This window comes from Musca vetustissima, unplaced genomic scaffold, assembly GCF_032173495.1.
Source record: "Musca vetustissima isolate MV318-11 ecotype Yass unplaced genomic scaffold, APGP_CSIRO_Mvet_v1 utg3866, whole genome shotgun sequence".
Taxonomy (NCBI): Eukaryota; Metazoa; Arthropoda; class Insecta; order Diptera; family Muscidae; genus Musca; species Musca vetustissima.
Genome location: NW_026881729.1, coordinates 262,570 through 285,516, shown reverse-complemented (window position 1 = coordinate 285,516; position 22,947 = coordinate 262,570). Strand labels below are relative to the sequence as shown.

The following is a 22,947-nucleotide window of genomic DNA, read 5'->3' as shown; positions in this document are numbered from 1 at the left end:
CACAGCCTGTAATTTTATATTTAATATAATAAACCTCCCAACAGACAATTTGCAAAGATACAGCCTCCATATGTTCCCCATATAGCGTACGTACGTGTGAGGCTATGAGTTTTTCTACCGAATTTGCTGTAATATGGTTGTAATTGGGCAGCCAATTTTCCTAACGAGAAATAATCGATATCAGCGATAGCTCCCATATTACGGTACCTCCATTATTCCTTATTTAGGATTAGATTTTGGCCAAGCGATTCGCCTATAAATTTGTATTTTGAATTTTTTGAATTAAATATCAAATTTCGTTACCAGAAATTACCGATATAGGACCACTTCTGAAAAAAGCTTCGATACTTTGAGGAGTTCAAGGCAAGTTGTTCAAACAAAATGGCTAAAATTTAGTATTTTAAAATCGATATCGGCTCACTCTTTATGATAGATCCCATATAACGATGCCCCCATTATTCATAATTTTGGGGTATTTGGGCAAGGTTTTTTTTACCAAATTGGCCATAATTTAGTATTTTGAATTCTCATTTTATAGCAAATCTACTTTGAAAAATTATCCACATAGGTCCACTTTGAGGGCAGACTCACATAACGAGACGCCTCAATGTTCCCTATTATGGGGAGTTTGGCCGGGTTTTTCTACCAAATTTGGCTATAATTTAGTATTTTGAATTCGCATTGGATACCAAATTTTCTTACAAAAAATTGTCGATATCGGCCCACTTTTGGCAATAGGCCCCATATAAATGTACCTCGCACTAATCGTTATTTGGGGGATTTTGGCTAAGTTTATCAATTTAGTATAATTTAGTATTTTTAGTATAATTTAGTATTTTGAAATCTCCCTACCAAAAATCATCGATCCACTTATGAGGACAGCCCCCGCATAAAGGTACCCTCCTATAATTTATTATTTAGGGGAGTTTGGCCAATTTTCAACCGATTTTCCTTTAATTTTGTATTTTGAATTGTCATTTAGTAGGAAATCTTTCTACAAAAATTTATCGATTTTGAGGAGAGCCTCTATATAATGGTATCCCGCATAAATTTTTATTTTTTCAACCGATTTGTCTATAAATTTGTTATTCTTATTTGGTAGCAAATCTTTCTGCCAAAATATCAATATGAAGATAGTCCCATATAACGATACCCCATTATTTGGGTTTTTAGTGAGCTTTCTGATTTTTATACCCTCCTGTTTTTCCGTTTGTAACTCATCGAAATAATCATTTCCGACCCTATAAAGTATATATATTCTTGATCAACGTAAAATTTTATGACGACATAGCCATGTTCGTCTGTTTGTTGTAATCACTGTAGCGTCTAAACGAATTGAGATAGATTGCCAAAATTTTGCATAGAGTCGTCTTTTGTCAGCAGGCAGGTCAAGTTCGCTTTATCGGTCCACGTTTAGGCAGAGTTCCCATATAAGGGTACCCCCAATTTTCGGTATTTTGAGGTTCTTGAACGCGTTTTTCAACTGAATTCGCTGAAATTTGGTACATTGAGTTCTTATTGGGTTGCAAATCTCTCCACAAAAATTATAAATATGGGTCCACTTTTTCTGATAGCCCCCATATAAGGGTACCTCCCAATTTCAGTTTTTGGGGGGTTTTGAGCGGATTTTTTCACCGAATTGGCTGTAATTTAGTAATTTGAGTTCTTATTGGGTATCAAATCTCTCCACAAAAAAATTATAAATATAAGTAAATTTTTTCGGGTAGTCCCCATATAAGGGTATCCCCAATTTTCGATATTTTGAGGTTCTTGAGCGCGTTTTTCAACCGAATTCGCTGAAATTTGGTATTTTGTAGTTGTATATATGTATATATGTAGTAGGGGTAGTCCCCATATAACCCCCTTTTTTATATTAAAAAAATCTGATTTATTCCGTTTGTTGCAGTTGGGTAGTCGTTACAGGGAATAGTCAATTTTTACCCTACAAAGATTATTTAGCCATGTATTGTAAGCATTCCGCCTTCTAAAGATATTGTGATAAAAAAAAAACTCAAACATGACGATAATGAAATATATCGGCAGACATTTAGGCATCTCCTCAATATAGTGATACCTCCTGAAGGAAAGAATTGAAATCCCCATTAAAAATTGCTGAAGTTTGTATTTGGTGTACATAATGGTTGCCCACTCTTTGGTATGTTCCTTTATATTTTCATTGCATATATCTCTCAGTATAATTATGGTGGAGGGTATCCAAAGTTCGGCCTGGCCGAACTTAACGCTTTTTCGATTTGTCTATAAATTTGTTATTCTTATTTGGTAGCAAATCTTTCTACCAAAATATCAATATGAAGATAGCCCCATATAACGATACACCATTATTCGGTGTTTTAGTGAGCTTTCTGATTTTTTGTATATAAAATCTAACCTTTTCAGCTCTATAAAAACCTAATAGTTTTCCACGTTCCTGTCAACTAATTTAATATTTCAATCTTTCATGCAACATAATTCGATGAGCAATACAAATCTATAAACTGAAAATTGTGCGCAAAATGCTGTGTGTGTGAAAATTGATTTCGGCCTGCTGAAGAGTGTCACGAAATAGCGTGGCAGGCAGCAAATTACTGCTGACACCAGAAGAAGAAATTGCCATAAAAAGACGCAAATGGGATTTTTATAGCTAGTCTGAGGCGTGAAAGCCATTAAAACGAAAATTCTGCATATAAATATAAAAGAAAGACACACACAAACAAACATAAAACATACAAAAAAAAAAAAATATTTTGGACCAAAATAAAACCAAGAAAATCCTTGTTATATTTAACAATGGTGGGTGGTGGTTGGCTTCAGCTAAAAACATTTTTTTTTTTGGATGGTGTTGATGATAAAGCTAAAGAGCAGTATTAGGGCGATGGCACTGTTAAATCACTTGTGTAGAACAGGATGAGCTGGTGTTTCATGTTGACATGACGTGAACAATGTTCCCTTTTTTGCTTTCCTCTTTCACGTACTCTTAATAAATGTCAACAGTAAGAATGGCGGAGAAAAAGCTATGAAAAAATGTCATAATTCGTGTTCAACAAAATACATAAAAATTGTATTTAGTGAAATATGCATTTTTTATATGTTGATGAGGTCATAATGTGCCCTATGAACTGTATACGAAAAAAGTGATGACAGTCATTTGGGAAAACAATGTATAATATGTTGTAATTAATTTGCAGTTATGTTGGAATTGTTATTGAGTATAGCATTTTATTTTGTTGTCACACAATAGTTAGACTAAATCCCAGTTTGTTGTTTTAATTAAATATGAAATTAATTAAATGATAAATATCGCACATCATAACATGTAAACAATCAGAGTTTTCCCTCTGCTATATCATGGATCAATGAAAATGTACATTCAATTTTGAAAAAAGTTATTGTACACATTATTGCCATCTTCAGATTTATCTCTAATTGTGAATCATTGAAATTCAACAAGCTGCTTAACAGCTTATAATTAATGCTATAATTGCCGTTTGTTTGTGGTGGCAGTTGTTAACATTTCTTATACAAATCGTTGTTATTGACAACATGCTAACCATGCAAATATATTTAAGACAAACAATCTAACATTGAAAGATTTTTGTATTATACAATTGGAAATATTGGAAATATTTTGTATTATACAATTTGAATGTTTTGTTAATAGTTGGGCAAGGGGTCGTATGATTAATAAAATACATTACCCGCATAGGGATTCGGCTAAAATCTTCAAAATATCAAAAATAGGGAGTAAAGTTATATGTCGGCCGCATTCGGTATTTTAAAAGTTCTTGTTGACGTAGGGGATGATGGAGATCAAGTAACGGCTCTGATTGGCTTTAAAATGGCAAAGCCCTGGCTTATCTTGGTCCCTCTATCATCTCAATTATGGACGCTTTCAACGCTTGTTGAACGTCGGGATAGTTCCCATACTCCTCCTACCAAACCCCCTAATGTTGACAACTCCTGCAAACGTTGTACAGAAGAGGTGCAGTTTTCGCATTGGCGGATGTACTCAAGATGTACAAAGCCTATATTATTGCCTTATAGGAAATGCAATGGTGTAAATAAATCAGATGAGTACACACCGTATTATGGCTGCCATGAAACGAGACATGAATTTGGCTGCGGATTTATGGTTAACAGGAGAATAAAATACCTCCTCTTCAGATTCACACCAGTAGATGAGCGAATTTCTATAATCCGTATAAAAGCGTAGTTCTTCCACATCAATCTTATTTGCGTCCATGCTTCGACGGAAGACAAAGATGAACAGACGAAAGCCATATTTTACGAGCGTCTAGAAACAGAATATGGCCGGTGCCCTGGCGTGACAATAAAATTCTACTCTGAGATTTTAATGCAAAAATCGGAAAGGGGAAATATTGTATGCCGGAAAATTCATCCTCCATGAATAAACATCCGACAACGGCATGATGTTGATTGACTTCACGGAAACATGGTAGTTAGCAGCACCAGATTAAAGCATATCGATATACACACGACTACCTGAATTCCTCCTGATCAAGCAACGAGTATTCAAATTGATCATGTTGTGAAATACGGAAAACATTCATCCAGTGTTTTAGGCGTTCGATCGATTCGAGGAGCGAATATCGATTCGGAACATTACTTTGGAGCAGCCAAGGTTCGCACTCGTTAATGTAGCAGCAAATATGCTATTTAACACAATACGACGTCGAAAAGTGCAAACACAAAATGTATCAGAAGGCCACTCCGCCCAACTTACCCACTCCGCCCAAGAAGACCTGGTAACAGATCCAAACAGCGCATTTTTCAAAGCTTCTGGTAACAAATAGTAACGGTGAAGAAGATACCCCAGTCAATGGTCGATGACATTATTGGTCCAAAACAATGCGGCTTCAGAATAATGGGTCGAACATTGCGTGTGGTAATAGCCACATTGAGAACCAGTCTGCCAAAGTGGTACTGGCTGTAAATGGCAAGAAGATAAAGCTGATTTTATAAGGGGCAAGACGTCCAGTGGACTCGGACAAGTTGTGGAACTTGAAAACTACAACTTCGAGGTAGTGAATGATTTTTTGAGCTATGAAATCCGTAAAAGAATAGTGTTGCCAACAGATGTTACTATGGTCTAAGGAAGCAATTCAAGACGCCAGTTCTCACCAGACCAAACTCACACTCTAAAAGACGCTGACACTTGAAGATCTATGGGCCGATTTGCGTCGACGGTGAATATCGCCGTCGAATTACCATGAATTGTACCATCTATTCTCGGTCATCGACATAGTCAGACGTATCGAGCTGCATCGACTACGTTGACTAGATCATGTGGTGAGAATGGATGAGGATGCCCCAGGTCAAAGGGTATATAAAAACGAGCCAACTAATGGCTCACGCAGAAGGGGAAAGCTATGAATTCGATTGAAAGACCATGTGGAAAACAATAATTCGGAAGATGGTCTTTATATTTGGAAGAGCTGAGCTCAAGACAGACGCGCCTTGAAATCTTTGTTCAAATGTTCTGTCACAAGCCAGTGGTCCCGCATTTGCATTATTTATTTTTTTTTCCTGATAAAAATAAAACAAACAAAAAAGTCATTTCTGATATTCAGTTACTTTCACACATGTTTGATCCAAACTGACATACGATTAATTCGCAATATCTTCCACTGTTTTAATCTCTTTGTATTATAGGTGGTCATACAAATACCATGTACATATATGTGATTTAGAAATTTACTTATACTTATGTATATGAGAGGTTTAAGGACATCATTAGACAAAAGGTGTAAATATATTCACAATACAAAGACAATTACAATATTATTACAGTCAGCTTATCACATGTACATGTGTCATATGTATTGTTAGTAATTGAAGAAAATAGGATGTATGTAATACATGATGTGTAATATATGTAAGTAGTATGTAAAAATGGTTCAATCTTTAATATTAAAGTAGCAAGAACATGCAATGAATTGCACACTTCCTGTCTGCCTCCGATAAAATGAAATTAACGTATATCGCAATGAAAAAACACGACTACGTCGACGATAGGAAATTTCGTTTCTTTGTAGTCCGTGCAAAAGAAAAAGATGGACAAAATATAATGCGCACCTTTATTGAATTTTTAATAAACAGATATTGTAAGTGAAGTTAATGGCCTAAAGTTGTGTTGTGTAAATTTTTTTTGAATCTTGACCCAATAAACAATGTTCGCCGCATGCGGTCTTTTTTGTTTATATAATTATCCATTATATTTATTTTTTAATTAACTCCGTTATGCGTTTCCATGTTTTTATATTACGATTTAAAAAACCAAGTACTCACCTTTTTTGTTATGAATATCATCATCACTGGCATGCTGTTCAGAACGTGTCTCGACATCCAATAGCTCGGATGATGAGATATCTGAACGTTCTTCTGTCTGATCCAGGGAATTTTTGTGTATATTAAATTTGTGACATACTTCAAAGGCCTGTCCAACGGTACGTACAATACGCATGGCCTGAGACTGGAAAGAGACAAATAAATACAAATTAATGAATTAATAATTTTGGAATTAATAAATTAAATTAATAAAATTATTAGAATAACAATATACTAAAAATCAAAAATTAAAAAAAAAAAAAATAAGTAAATGGTAACGACCGTTCTCTTTAAGCTGGACCACACAATTGATTTTATCTATACTAATAAAAGAGTAAAGTGATTGACTGACTGCCAGATTTAACGTTTTTGGAAATTCGTACTAGAACGGTCCTGACTGATTTAACTATTCATCAACGCCCAGACGAAACGGCTGAAGCTAGAATCTTGAAATTTTGGGTGAGGGTCGCTCTTGGTCCAAAGGTGACAGATAAGGCCGGGCTTTTGGAAATACGTACTAGAACGGTACGAAAAGTACTAAACGTACTAAATGTGATACCATTTGTATTTGGCGAACCGGTGAAGGTAGAAGTCTTAAATTTGGTCTCGTGGTCGTTGATGGAGTGTAGGATAGGTGTAGCAAAGGGTTTTTGGAAATTCGAACTATAACTATCCGAAAAGTACTAAAATGTACTTATTTTGGTACAAATTTGTAGCATGTGAATGGATACAGCTAAAAACTTGAAATGTGGAATGCGAATTAGGGTTGAGATGTAGAGTCTATTTAAGGAGATGATTTTGAAAGCGTGTACTTAAGTGTACGAAAAGTACTATATGGTACTATATTTGGTACAAATTTAATCTATACTAATAAAGAAATAAAGTGATTGACTGACTGATTTAACGATTCATCAACGTCCAGACGAAACGGCTGAAGCTAGAATATTGAAATTTTGGGTGAGGGTCACTCTTGATCTAGAGGTGACAGATAAGGCTGGGCTTTTGGAAATTCGTACTAGAACGGTACGAAAAGTACTAAAACGTACTAAATGTGATACCATTTGTATTTGGCGAACCGGTGGAGGTAGAAATGTAGAAAAGTAAGAAAATGTACTAAATTTGGTACAATTCTGTAGCATTGGAACGGATAAAAACCTGAAATTTGGAGTGTGAATTATGGTTTAGAAGTAGGGTCCATCTAAGGATATGGCTTTGAAAGCGTGTACTCATGTGTACGAAAAGTACTATATGGTACTATATTTGGCACAAATTTAGTTTGGAGATACAAATCGAGCTGGATTTCTGGTATTTGAAATTAAAAATACGGTCGGAGTGTCGGATTGGGATATAAACGTAGTTTTGGAAATTTCTTACTTGTGTGTACGAAAAGTACTAAATCGTACTATAATCGGAACAGTTTGGATTTGGGTGAACCGATAGAGCGGGAACAATGAAATTTGAAGCTAGGATCACTGTAGGGGGATTGGGGTCAGGATTCAGTTTAAGAAAATAATACTTATGGGTACTAAATGGTACTAAATTTGGTATAATTTTAATTTTAGCTGAACCAATAAAGCTAGAATCATGAAATTTGGAGTATGGATCACTGTTGAGGTGTAAGATTGAGATATGTAGGATGTTTTAGAAATTTTCACTAATGTGTACTAAATTTGGTACAATTTGAATTGTGAGTCAACCGATAGAGTTGGAATCCTGAAACTTGAATTTGGGATCACTGTGGGGGTGTAGGGTTGGGGTATGTAGCAAGTATTAGAATTTTGTACTAAGTGTACTAAATTTGGTACAAATTAAATTGTGGGTGAAACGATAGAGTTGGAATCCTGAAATTTTTGATTTTTGATCACTGTGGGGGTATAGGAAGGTTTGGAAATTGGTACTACTATGCACTAAATTTAGTACGATTTGATTTGTGGGTGAACCGAAAGAGTTGGAATCTTGATTTAGGAACACTGTGGAAGTGTAGGATTGGGGTATGTAGGAAGATTTGGAAATTGGTACTACTATGTACTAAATTTAGTACAATGTGAAATGTGGGTGAACCGATAGAGTTGGAATCCTAAAACTTTAATTTAGTATCAGTGGGGGTGTGTAGGATTGGAGTTGGAATCCTAAATTTTAATTTAGGATCACTGCGGATGTGTAGAATTGGGGTATGTAGGAAGTTTTGGAAATGTCTACAAATCTGTACTAATTGGCACTAGATTTGGCACAGTTTGGATTAAAAGCTAACCGATAGAGATTAAATCTTGAAATTGAATAATAAGATTTCCATTGGATTGCATGATGTAGGTAGTAATGGAAATTTGTACCTATGTGTACTAAATGGCACTAAATTTGAAACAAATTGGATTTAGGTGAACCGATAGAATCCTGAAATTTGGAATTAAGATTGGGGTATGTGGGAAGTGTTGGAAATTCGTATTTGAATTTTGGAGATTTTACAGGAGTACAAAGGGTAAAAATGACACCAAATTCTGTATAGAGCTAGATTTCATTTGCGATCAGAATTTGTGTGTAGGGTTGAGTACTATAAGAGAACATTGGTACTAAACGGTTCTAAAAGTGTTAATATGGGTATATGCTAGTAGTAATATATTATATATTTATTCCTTGCAACATCCCCAACATTAATACGAACTGGTTGGCCAATTATAATGACATTAGCTGAAAGTGAGTCTTGAACATATATTTGTTAATAAAGAGAAAATATCCAATTAGTCACACCTTTGTACATTTGGTTGTTTTTTTATTTGTTTTTTTTTTTACATTTGCTTTCTTTTCCAAATGGCAGTATAATAAAATGAAACATTAACATAAAACCTAACGAACGTGTGTCATTATGTCGATAACATGATGGTACATTTATTATCTGTCTTAGCATCACTGACTTCAATATTATCAAAAAAACACAAGTAAAAACGTCTTAAAGTTCCGCTGGGCTGAAATTTTTATAACCCCCACCATTAGTGGTGCATTATTTTTGTAAGTTCCTGAACTTTATATGTTGTCATTGTCATGTCATTGTCAGTAGGATTTTTATTTGAGAGAATGAAAACTCGAATTATAGATCCTCAGGTTGAAAAACTGGTCTTGGAATACCAACGTGGGTCCTTTGTATGTGGACAAGTAAAAATCAAACCATTATAGCCAATTCGGCCGCGTCCCTTCTTTTATTGGGGTTATGCCAGAAGATGGATGAACAACCAAAATTTTCGGCTAACTTATTTTCCACCAATCAAGAACACGAAATGTCAAAATACAACAACTTGGTTAGAAGAATCATTCAAAACTTGTAGTGTAGGAAAATGGGACGGAACATTTTTATGAAGCTATGTCGAACCATAAACGCATGTACAAAAGTTTCTGCAAAAAGACATGTTTCTTGCGATGACTCGGAATGCCAAATTAGAGGCCCTTCAAGGGCAGAGTGGGTCTAAGCCCTTTAAAATATCGGAAATAGAGCGGTACTTATTGTATAGGAGCCATGGCTAAACTTGACCAAAATTAATAATTTTCTGTTTATATGTATGCCAGTTTCGAAAACCCAGCAATGTGAAATTAAACTTACTTTGGTTGGAAAACGTAATTAAAACAAAAACCCGTAAATGAGTTGTACTGTTATATGGGAGCTTTGCCAAAACGCAGACCGCTATAAATAGTTTTCAGTGTCAAATATCAAATTACAATCAAATCGATTGAAATGTGCCCAAAGTAACCAAATGCTGAAGTCCCCAGTGAGTGGAGCAGTATAGTTGGACCGGGCCGACCATACAATACCCTACACAACTACCACGGAACTCTAACGTTCTGAGGATGTTTATTTCGAACATGGGCAATATTTCGTGATATTTGCACTCTTTTGACCGATTAGAGATCAACAGCACGACTTCCTTACTCTGACATATTTTCTGAATATTCCCAATATTCAGTACAGCCCTTCTAATTACTTCTCAGGTTCCCTTCACCGTTTGTTGTGTTGTGTGCAAAGCGATCAGCGCTATATTTCCGCTCTGTATTGAGGTAATGGATTACTAAGTAATATATGAATACGTAAGCATCTGTATATATTTACGTGTAACTTCCACATCCGAGTACATACGACGATATAATTGGTATCAATTTAAAGGTCAACCACTTCTCTTGGATATACTATCAACTTCTCAGGTCTATGTCCTTTAGGAGTAAATGTATAAGCAATAGAATAAACATTTTGTCATTTTTCACACAAAAGTCAGGGTCCATTTGATCCACTAAATATTGTCCGATCTTTATCAAAACTGGCGTGCTTATTCTTTGGCCCCATCCATTTTTCCATGTAAAAATTCGCGATGTTTGGGTCATAATTACGGGCTCTGAAGCGACCTGAAAAACCGACAAAAATTAAGTATTTGGTCCATTTCATCCCCTAAATATTAACCGATCTTTACCAAAAACAATAAGGGTCTTAATTGGCCAGAACCTATCCTACATACAAAATTTCGTGAAGATTGGTCCATAACTGTGGCCTGTATCGTGTTTACAAATTATAATGGACTGACGGACGGACGAATGAACGAACACACATGTCTAGATCGACTCAGCTAGTCGAGATATGACGATCGGTATACTTAAAGGTGGGTCTAGGACCAATATTTCGCGGCGTTACAAACTATTGGGGCATAAAGCTATAATACCCTGACACTATGGGGTCTACCCCGAAATATGGGCCAAGATTTATAATTCTTATTAGGAAGATTTTCTGTTAATCAAAAATATCAAATTAGAGCCAATTCGATTAAAGAATGGAACCATGGGCAACATTGAAAAAAAAACTTAAGGCAGATTTTCTAATCGATGAGAATCGAAATCATTAATCTAGAGTCAATTTGATTAACAAACGTGTCCAAAAGTTTCAAATACCTAAAGTGGACCGATATATCCATTTCATTTTCATTTTCAATACCAAATATCCTAGGAGTAGTAGCAATGTAGCTATCTTAAAAATTGCTTGGTCTATGGTGTTTTCAACAGACGGGCGGATGGATAGATGGTCTTGGCTAATTTGACATAGATGTTTATTCTGATCAAGAATGTTATGGGGTCTCATTTGAATAGTTCGAAGTTTGGCAAACGGAAAGAAAAATTGAATACAAAACACACGTTGTGGGGGAGGGGTATAATAATATAAAGAATAAAAATATTAAAATTATCATTCAGGACCTTCCATGTACCGAAAATCGGCTAAAGCGGGTAATACGCCAGGGCTGCACGGGGAATGACACATTTTTTCCATTTTCCATTTTTTAGAATTTCCAATTTTTCAACACGTTCCTAATATCAAATGTTTTGAATAAAATCGGTTTTTAATTCACACATGTTGAATTAAAAAACTGATTTAAACAAACCATAACTCTTCTCTCTACGCCTTTTCAGCTGTTACTCAAAACATTTTAGTTGTAATTATAATGATTGCATTTTTAATTTAAGAATTTCATTCCAAACTATTTCAGTTTAAGTTCAAAGATACACTTTTTAATTTAAAAACTATTTTTGTATATTTCAAATTATTCTATTTGAAATTCAACACAATCTACTTAACATTTAAAACTATTTCATTTGAAATTCGAAGAATTTCATTTTAAACTCGAATCATTTCATTTGAGGTTTTTTTCATGTTTTAAATTAGAATTGTAATTTAATTAAAATGTTATTATTCAAACTACAAATAAAATAATTTTAATCAAAATTGTAATATTTTGAATTTGAATTACAAATTGATTGCTCGACCAATTTCTTCGTAAAAAAGGACATTTTAAAAGTACATAGTTCTGTTACGATTAAATTAGCTTACCAATGTCATTTATATATTTATTCATTTATTTTCTGCCTTACCTGCATTAAATCCTCTTCTGTCGGCGTTGTCACATCATTAGATGGCGTCGAACGTCGACTACTATTATTAGCTAAATTATCACAGTTCGAAATTGGTGAGTTGCAGTTGGTTTTGATTGTGGCGGGTTGTACATTAATTCCATTTGTGGTGACCGAAACAACTTCCGCACTTTGGCGGCGGGAGCGACGTTTTTCTGCGACCACGGGTTCACGAAAGGACAATTTCTTGCGTGGTTTATCGGTTTTGGGGCGATCATTTAAAATGCCACCTCCGCCACCACTTGCACTAACACCGCTACCCATGCTGCTGGTGCTGGAGTTAGCCGCACCACCGCTATCATGCAACAGCATGCCACCGCTGTTGTGCGTATCATAGATCAGGCCTTCGGTTAAAGATTTGCGTCGCTGAAAGGGAGGTGAGGAGTAAACACCTCCGGCGCCACCACCACCACCAGAACCCTGCATTTTATGGTGTTGGTGTTGCTGATATCGTCCAGCCGAAGGAGATCTTTTACGCAATTGAATGGGACTAGTACAAGGCTTATAGCCACTATAATCTTCGGGATTGGTAATTTGCCTTTGCAGGATACTTCTACGAGAAGGGACCATTTTATCTTGGCCTATCACATGATTATTATTTAAAAGTATTGAGGATTTATAATCCGCATGTGTTGTTGTATTATTGGCATTGCTATCAGCTGAGGCAGGGGAGGAGGATGATGAGATTTTCTTGAATCTAAGGCGGGCCTTGAGTATGTTCTCCGTATGAGTTTTACGTTCTTTATCACAGTTTTTGAGAGATTTATTGACCGGCTGACCTTTCTTTATCAGATAAACCGTGTTCTCATCGTTGAATAGGATGTGTTTTGGTGAGGTGTTACCAGAACCCGTAGCATTGACACATTTACGACTATCCCCACCACCACCACCCCCATTGGGATACAGATGAGCCAATTCTTGCTGTTGTTGATAAAAATATTCATCTTCAGTATCAGGGAAATCATCTGGATGCCGAGAGGAATAATGTTGCTGCCTTCTTCGAAGTTCTTCTTCTTCCTCTTGCTGCTCTTCTTCAAGGAGATTTCTCTGATAGGCGTCCTTGGCCCTCATTATATTTTCAATGAATGTATCATCGAGAAAACGGTGCGGACCTTTTTCCCCACCCATTTCCGAGCCATTTTCGAGTTCTTTTTCCACACAATTGATGAGTTCGTGAATATCGAGACTCTTGTTGCGCGTGGTGACTTGGCGAGCTCGACGCAATGATGACTTCTTGAGCGGTCGTTCATCTTTATTTTGTTTATCACCCAAAATGTCCTTGATTAGACTGCCGCCATTTCGGGAAATATTTCGCTGATAGTTCAGTGCATCCCGTTTATCTTCGGAGGATGTGTTGGAGCTGCTCTTGGCACCACTCGGTGGTGGCAGATCTGATTTGTTTTTATTCTCCGTGGATTTATTTGATTTTTCACTGGATTTTTTGCTACGTGACCATGGTAGAAAGTCAAAAGCTTTGGTCATGGGACTTTTTGGCGTGGAAGTCTCCGAAGAGGAACGTGATTTCCACAGACTCTTTTTTGGTATGTCTTTGCCAACACTAACGGGTAAGGGTTTCACCATTACATCATGCTTCATCATGACAAATTGTTGTTGTTGTTTATTTTGAATTCAGTAGCCCGTAAAATATGTGTCTACCACGGAAATGTTAATTTAGATTGGCAGACAATGAGTTCCGTCGAAGTTTACGGTCAATATTTAATTAATGAATTCCCTCTGGGATCATTTGTCATGTGGTTTTCCTTAGTGTTTAGCTGGTTAATTACCACCTGCAATAGGTTCTATTGAACTTTAGACAAGGCCATCTTCAACCAGGGGGTAATTAAGTATTAGTGGCCACTTCACTATGTAGCGTAAATTTAAATACTCGATATGTCTGTCTCGATACTCGATATGTCTGTCTGTGTATGCAGATATATTTTTTGTTTGAGAATTTATTAATCTGTTTTGTTTTCGGGGTTTTTACATCCTTGTCTTAGGTTATTCACACCATGTACCATGTAGGTTTATTTCATTTTGACAATATGAGTCAATATTTGCAAATTAATTTTCAACGCATTTGTTCACACCCGCCTTGCCTGCACGCCAACTGTGAGTCCATCCATGAGATTTAGCTGGCAACCGCTGAAAATCATTTTTTCTGAACGCAGAACACAAACAACAGACGAAAAATGCGACAGCTTCTGTTTGGTTTTCTATTTCAGTGATTTTTTCTCACTTTCTGGCACAAACAATGTTTTTTTTTCTTCTTATTTTTTTGTTTATAATATTTTTGTTCAAATGTTTTTTTTTTCAAATATGTATTTATTTAAGTTTTTTGTTTGTTATACTAAATAGTTTAAAAATAAATTGATTATTATTTTGTGTACACATTTTTTTCCAACTTTCAATTGCCTTTCAAGGGAACATTTATTCTTCGCCACATGTTCGGTCCACAATAAATTGTGACCTGATAACATATTTACAGATGGAATCGACATTTCAAAGTGGAACATTTCTAGGACAGTACTCCATGGGAGGTTTTCATATTGTTGTTTACTTTTTTATTTTGAAAAAAAATTATGTTATTTTTTTTTGGTGTACATTTACAGACCAAACAATTAGTCATAAGTAAAATAGGACATAAATGTTTCAAAATAAAATTTTGAGACAAAATCGAGATCATGACATGGGCATGGAAAATGTATATTGGGGATGAAAGGCCTTGGTATGTGAGAATCCCAGAAGGAAAAATGCGTCGTAGGTCAAAGTTAGGAGATATGGTGTGATATTTTTATACATGACGAGATAGCTTCATATTTTGATTTGTATCTATTATATGTATTTTTTGAGATTGCACCTCTTCAGTAAAATCGAATAACAATTTTTTGTAGAACATTTGTCCTTCTAACTCATGTGTCCTTTTCGTCCCTAATTTATTGAACCAGACTCCAATTACCACAAGATGTGATTTTTCATCCTCGCAAAGTTTTACAAAAATGTTGCTCATAATATCGGTATCGATATTTTAACGTCTTAATGGCTTTACCTCAATTTTATCCGCATTATGTTGCTAAACCCTTTATATGTATGTATTTCAATATATACTTAAGCATTATTATGAATAACTTTCGAATTCGTCCGTTATATTTAGTAAAAACGAATATAGACAAAAAGAAAATTATTTCGAGGGAGAAAGAACCGGTTTTCTAAATTAAGGAACCGGATATTCAGATAATAAAACCGATAACAGTCTGGTTCAATATATTTAGCGCGTTTGTTTATTAACATTCCAATGGTATGTGTTTCAACCGGGTTTATTTTGTCAATATCCGGTTTCAAATTTTATAGAACCGGTTCTTTTTTCCTCGAAATTAGCTTATTTGGTCTAACTTAATATGATTTTAGTAAATAATTCCAATGCTATGTGTTTAAACCGGGTTTATTTTGTCAATATCCGGTTCAAAATTTTATAGAACCGGTTATAATTTTGTCTAAGATTTTAGTAAACACTTTTATAATTAAGCACTTTTAGTGGATCTATTAAATGACATAGGGGTTTAGAAAACTAAGTGCGGGTAAAATTGAGAGAATACAATTAAAGCGTTAAAATATCGATGTCTGGGCTTTAAGGACCTCTCTTAAAATCGTATAAGCAACATTTTTGTAAAACACTGCGAGCATGAAAAATCACATTTTGTGATAATTGGAGTCCGGTTCAATAATTAAGGACTTAAAATCCTCATTTGATTTTAATGAAGAAATGTAATCTCAATTACATACAAAGGCTACAAATCAATATATTGAGCAATCACTTAATGTATAATAGGGTGACTAGGAATATCTCCATATCTCCGAAGTATGGGGTTTTTTATATTCAATTTATTTTTATCAACTCCCCAAAATCTTGTCGCACAGTGAAATACATGGACAGACTGCGGTACAAAATTATATCGGCTCAAAAAGTAGATATAAATATAGTCTTAGAAACAACTATAAATCTATATAGGAATTATGGATTCTTATCGGCTGAAATAATATCAGAAAATATCCAATATTATGTTATGTTTTTATGTAACACACATATAAAAAACTCCACCTGTTTTCAGGTATTTTAATGACCACATTTGCAGATTCTGCAACAGAGATGGTAATAAAAGACCTGTTGGAAGAAAATTGCCTACGCTTATTTTATCGCATATCCCGTATTTAAATCTAGTGTAGTATTAAATTATTTCGAAAGTCCTAGTCGTCATATTTTGACATAGCTCACTAATTTTTTTCTTCTTCGAAATTATTGTATCATTTTGTGTGTTATTACATTATTTCAAAGAATATATACAAAACACGTTTTTATATACAACAATTCCCTTATATATTTGTAAATATGTAATAAAAAATATCTATCACAAACACCACAATGTTTATGACACATACATGTCTAATAGGACGGCAGCCACTTCACCTGAATGTTTTGGATGTGAAGATGATGATGATAACAAAATGAATCTTCTTATTACACATAAACACATACGCGAGTAGGTATTTACCATATAAATGAATATGTTCATACATATATATGTTTTCGTATATTTTTCTATTGTATACCTTAGATAAAGGACAACATTCATAAGTAGAAGATATGAATGTCAGAACAAATGAATTGAAATCCATGTAAACAAGAAACAAACAAACAAACAAAAGATATACACAAAAAATATGTTTTGTGTATATAAAATTATCAGAGGCAGAATGTTTGATTTTTGTGATGTTCAGGACAAAAAAGGACCTATGGATTTCAAATGAATTCCATTCCACTATGTTGTTCATCATATACCATAGACGAATGTCACAAAACAATGTTAACATATTTGACATATTCTGGAAATATGAGTATTCGTGGCACTTAGATGACATAATGGGACATATAAGGTTTCACATATACATAAACACAAAAATAATATGAAAAATATTTATTAAATTTCATGAATTAAAGCAATACCTATTAGTTCTTTGACTACATTTTCAATATAATAAATGTCCTAAATTTATAAATCGAATATGTATCGACATGCTGTTTCCTTTTCATACGTCTATAAGAGTATACATAGTTGTTATTGTTTTTTTTTTCCAATAGGTGCATGCTAATATTTAAGACGCAATTATAAGACTAAAATTGTCCAATGCCCATATGTTTATGTTTCACAATAATATTTAAAGTTAATTATGATAATTATTATAATCATAGATAAGTAAACAATATATATTAAGGAAAAACACTTGAAATCTAATTATGACTATTTGGCATAATGGGTTCACTTTAATACATACAAACATATATATATATATATATATATATTCACTTAAACATTAATTGTCTCTTGAAGCTTTTCACCAAATTTCGAAATTTTCCAAGTGTATTTTATATATGTATAAGTATATTTTGAAATTTGACTGTCAGAAATTGAGCAGACATAAAATTTAAATATAGAAACTATGAACGCAATTATTCATAACATTTGCAAAAAAATGCGACGTTCACAAAGAAGGAAGAAAAGGAAATACACCAAGAATGTGAAATAAAAAAAAATAATTATATGGAATTTGAAATTTATATCACTTATTATTTTAATTTGAATTTAAAATTTTTATTGTAAATCATTTATGTTATTGATTTATTTGTATACCCTGGGATTTTTGGATTTCTATTTAATTCGAACCTACCCTAATTCAAGAATGTCCCATTAAAATTTCATGTGGAAATCTCAACATATCTTGAAGATATAACCGATCATGTTCTTCATTATTTTCTAACATATGTTGTGGTCGAAAATAGGGAATTTTCCAAAAAAAAAAAAAATAAATAAATAAATAAAAACAATTTCATATGTTCGCGATGTTAAAAATCCTTGTTCATGCCAGCGCCAGACATGTACTCTTTTGAATGTCTTTGGAATCAGGTGTTGCAGTGATCGGAAGTTATGCCCGAAGAGAAGGAATTTTCTTTAATTACCAAAAACAACTACAAAATGATTTCAACTCATTTTCTTTTCCTTTAAGTTCTCAAGTATGTGATAAAAATGTTAAATAGAGAATGGGGTACGCGTCCTTAATTTGTCCATTCCGAAGATCTCATAAGGTACAAATATTATACCATACATTTTTACCAGAGTAATAATCTACGTCGACCTGGCCGAGACCCTGTCTAGAAATTATTAATGAAAGGCCTTTGAAATGCCACATAGCTAGGATGGTGGGTACTGAGTACGAAATATATCAGTTCATGGTTTCAAATAACCTCCATTTAATTAAAGCATATTTTTTCAGCATTATTAGCTGGAATATGATATTTCTGTTTATACACAGGTACACGTTATCCCACTCATACCTTCACTTTTCGGATTATAAAGGTTTAGTCTCCAATCGAAGCGGATGAAATTTGGCTGGAATGTTTATTAAGAGCGTTCTATTTGGTATTCCGGATTCTTAGAGGATAAACTGTTACTTGATATTTCTGATCTGATGAACTACAAAGCGATTCAGTTTTAGACACCGAATCGAGAGTTTTGGACTCTAAGGGTCGTTTCACACAATTTAGAGAAGATTTACAAACACATGTCCGTCTGCCTGCCTTAATGACTGGCACACGAGATGTCTTTCGAAAGAATTAACCGATGTGTCTAAAAAAAACTTCAAATAAATTTCGAAGATGGAGACTACAGGCCAACTTATGTTGGTACCTCCCCCTATTCGAATATATACGTTAATTCCACACGAAGCGAAGGCACTATTCAATTTATTCTCATATCCAAATTAGATCGAGTTTAAAACTCGAAAAACTTTAGTTAAGTCCGATCAAGACCGAAATGTTTATATCCTCATCAGCCATGAGATTTTATGTCTTCTGAAAAACAAAATACCAGCTTACAGACACTTAATATTGAAAATACGATTCATCCTCACTGGACCGGAACATTGGTAATGAATTCCTACAAACGACAAAGCCTGGTTAACGGATAAAATCCGACCAAGTAATACCCTCCAAAATGAGGTGGACATTCAAAATTCAAAAAAATTGATTAACACTACCAGGAAATAGCGATATACTAAGTTACAGACATAGGCTAGACCCTTGAGCATACCGAAACTAACGCATGTCCGTTAAAAAATATGTCTGAAATCCTCAATGTTACCGTAATATGTGATACACCAAAACGAGGACCTATATATGTGATATTAGGTAGTGAGATTTTTCTAAGTAGAATACAGAATATCAAAAAATGAGAGTCCAGAATATAACGTATATTTAATATGGACGTATATTTAAAAATGTTTACGAAACAAACAAATGTGAAAACTATTTTTTGGGAGAAAAAATTTTACCCACCAAGTACCCGGCATGCCACTTGTGTTGGAATATTCGCCCAAAATGTGATGGAGTCATTATATAGGGACTAGGTCAAAACCCCCTCGGATGGAAAATGCGTCTTCATGAGACTATATAAAAACGTCTAACCTATATTGAACATTTTCTGGGTATATTAATTTTGACATTCCGTTTGTAACTCATCGAAATATTCATTTCCGACCCTATAACGTATATATATTCTTGATCAGGGTAAAATTCTAAGAAGATCTAGCCATGTCCGCCCGTCCGTCTTCCGAAGGAATTGAGATAGGGTGCTGAAATTTTGCATAGGTTTGTCTTTTGTCTGCAGGCAGGTCAAGTTCGAAGATGGGATATATCGGTCCACGTTTAGGCATAGCTCCCACATAACTGTACCCCCCAACGTTCGGTATTTTTGGGTTCTTCAGCGCGTTTTTCAACCGTATACGGTGAAATTTGGTACATTGAGCTCTTATTGGGTACTAAATGTCTGCACAAAAAATTATATAGGTCCACCTTTTCAGGTAGCCCCCATATAGCGGTACCTCCTAATTTTCAGTATTTTGGGGGTTTTTATGGTATGTTTCCACCAAATTGGCAGTAATTTAGTATTTTGAGTTCTTAATAGCTACCAAATCTCTCCACAAAGAAATTATAAACATAGGTAATTTGTTTCGGATAGCCCCCATATAAGGGTAACCCCAATTTTCGGTATTTTGGGGATCTAGAGCGCGTTTTTCAACCGAATTCGCTGCAGTTTGGTATTTTGTAGTCGTATATGTTAACAAATCTTTCTACCGAAAATTGTTACTATTGTTACTATTTTGAGGCCCTAAAATTGTTACTATTTTGAGGCCGTCCCCATATAACCTCCTTTTTTATATTAAAATAGTTATATGATTTGTTCCTATTTTGGGTTTGGTTTTAAAACTCGAAAAAACTAGAACATAAGGTTCGATAATTAACCTTATATATATTAATATATATGAACTGTGACCCTGTGTGGGAGGTACCAGAAGGAGTTCAAGTTCGAATATGTTCCCCATGTTCGAACTTGAACTAATTTTGGAAGAAATAAAAATATGGGCAAAGTTAGGATGAAATCAAAATTTTTGTAAATGTGATATCGAGTATATGGAATTTTCGCGGGTACGAGACTTATACTGAAATGCTTACAAATGTCTTTATATACTGATATTTTTTAATATTTCCAGTATCGCGCTTGTGGATGCAAATGTAGTGCATTTTACACTGAGTCGAGAAGTACCTACGCAGACAAACAAAGTTTTGGTAATTGTAGTGTAGGGACCGAGTATTTTACTTTAGGTTCCGGTTTTCTTTTGTGAAACACATTTCAACATGTTTTCGAAAAAGATAATAATTTGGAATATTTTTTCCTAGAATAGTAATTTTGTATTAAGGAATTAAGGGATTATCAAGTTATTTATTGTCTATAATGTTCGTTTAATTTTATTAAGTATGGGAATGTCATCATTCCGTTGTTTTGCCAGGTATTGAATATATTTTAAGAACTTTTTGGCATACATATTTTTGTTGGTATTTTATTTAACGATTTATTCTCGTGAAACATTTTTGAAATTCTTTCATCGCACACGTTCGAAAATACAATATATGTGTCACATCATGTGACTAGCTAATTAACTTTTGGTTATATATAAAATGTAACATTTAATATTATTAATTCCAATTTATAGATTTTATATATAAATGCAATTACCTTACGACAAATAAATTCCGCCTAAACATATGGAAAATGTTACGGAATGAAAACCTAACACATATACAATAGATTTGACTAAATTCCAAATGAGATTGATAATTTGACGTCATTACTGTAGCATTTGCAAAATGTCTCGTTCTACTGTATTTGTTTTTATACTTAGACATGAGTGATGTTAAGACCAAATTGATTTTCTGCTCTTCCTTTCTTTACCACAACAGCAGTCAAATCACAAAGATTTATTGCTTATCTAAAGTAGCTCATCGATAATGTCGATGGTAATTTGCAACCAATAATGATTTGCAGGGTAATAATATTTTATGATTTTTTTTAAATCATATCTTAAGATGAAATACGTTTATATGTGGTTTTGGCAATTATGGAAAAACAAACAAAAGAATACAAGAAACTTTGTGTATATGTGTTTATTTTTTGTTAAGATGGTGTTTGGTGTTAATATCGCTACACTTTTTGAAATAAACAAATATGTATGTTTTCCAAGAAACACAAAATTATCTATCCTAGACAGCATATAGATTTTATTTAGACAATCGGTTGTGGTACGAATTCATGTATTTATGACAGATGGGAAAATTATGTCTTATTAATATTTGACATAATTGCAAGAAAACACGAAATTATAGCGACAATAAATCATAACATAAAATCGAAAGAGACACACAGTTTGCCAGTTAGGATAGTTGACTCATAAATACCCACAGAATATGATTAAATAAAAAAAATTCTCATTCAGTTCGCAATGCCTGAAAATATTGGTCGGAGATTCTATATAGTATAAATATTCTTGAACAGAATAAAATTCGATGTCAATGTAGACATGTCCGCCTGTCTATTCAAATCACGTTATAGAATGCAATATTTAAGATAGAGGATGTTTGGTATTGAAAATAGTATATCTCGACCTGCAATTAAAAAAACAGTGAGCGGAGCAGTATAGTCGGACAATATACCATACAATACCCTACACAAATACCACGGAACTCAAACATTCTGCGGATGTTTATTCCGAGCCTGGGCAATATTTTGTGAAATTTGAACCCTCTTCCCCGATTGGAGGTCAACAGCAGACTTACACTGACATATTTTCCGAATATTACTAATATTCAGTACACAGTACAGCCCTTCTAAATACTTGTCCAGATTCGCTTCACCGTGGGCTCGGCTTATAATTGTGGCCTATAGATCGACTCGAAAGAACAGCACAGTACAGCCCTTCTAATTACTTGTCCAGATTCGCTTCACCGTTGGTTCGGCTTATAATTGTGGCTCATAGATCGACTCGAAAGAACAGCACAAAAATAAGTTTTCAGTCCACTTCATCCAAAAATTATTATCTGATCATCACCGAAAATTATAGGAGTTGTCTTTGACCATAACTGGAACTTTGGAAAATTTCCAAGCGATCAGCGTTATATTTCCGCCCTCTAGTGTGGTAATGGGTTTCTAAATAATATATGAATACGTAAAAACTTGTAAATATTTAAGTATAACTCCCACAGCCAGGTGCATACGACAATATATTGGT

At 34.2% G+C, this 22,947-nt stretch overlaps 1 protein-coding gene across 1 annotated transcript in view; it reads right to left on the bottom strand.

Moving 5' to 3' along the window:
* The window catches only part of LOC133327723 (capon-like protein), a 35,078-nt gene extending 21,203 nt beyond the window's left edge, over positions 1 to 13,875 (bottom strand). Inside the window, exons 1-3 of the mRNA XM_061536267.1 lie at positions 13,356 to 13,875; positions 12,238 to 13,115; positions 6,307 to 6,490 (exon numbers count right to left, since the gene is read on the bottom strand). Coding sequence (XP_061392251.1) covers positions 6,307 to 6,490; positions 12,238 to 13,115; positions 13,356 to 13,875 — 1,582 coding nt within the window. The remainder of the gene's footprint in view (positions 1 to 6,306; positions 6,491 to 12,237; positions 13,116 to 13,355) is intronic.
* Between the last annotated feature and the right edge of the window lie 9,072 nt (positions 13,876 to 22,947).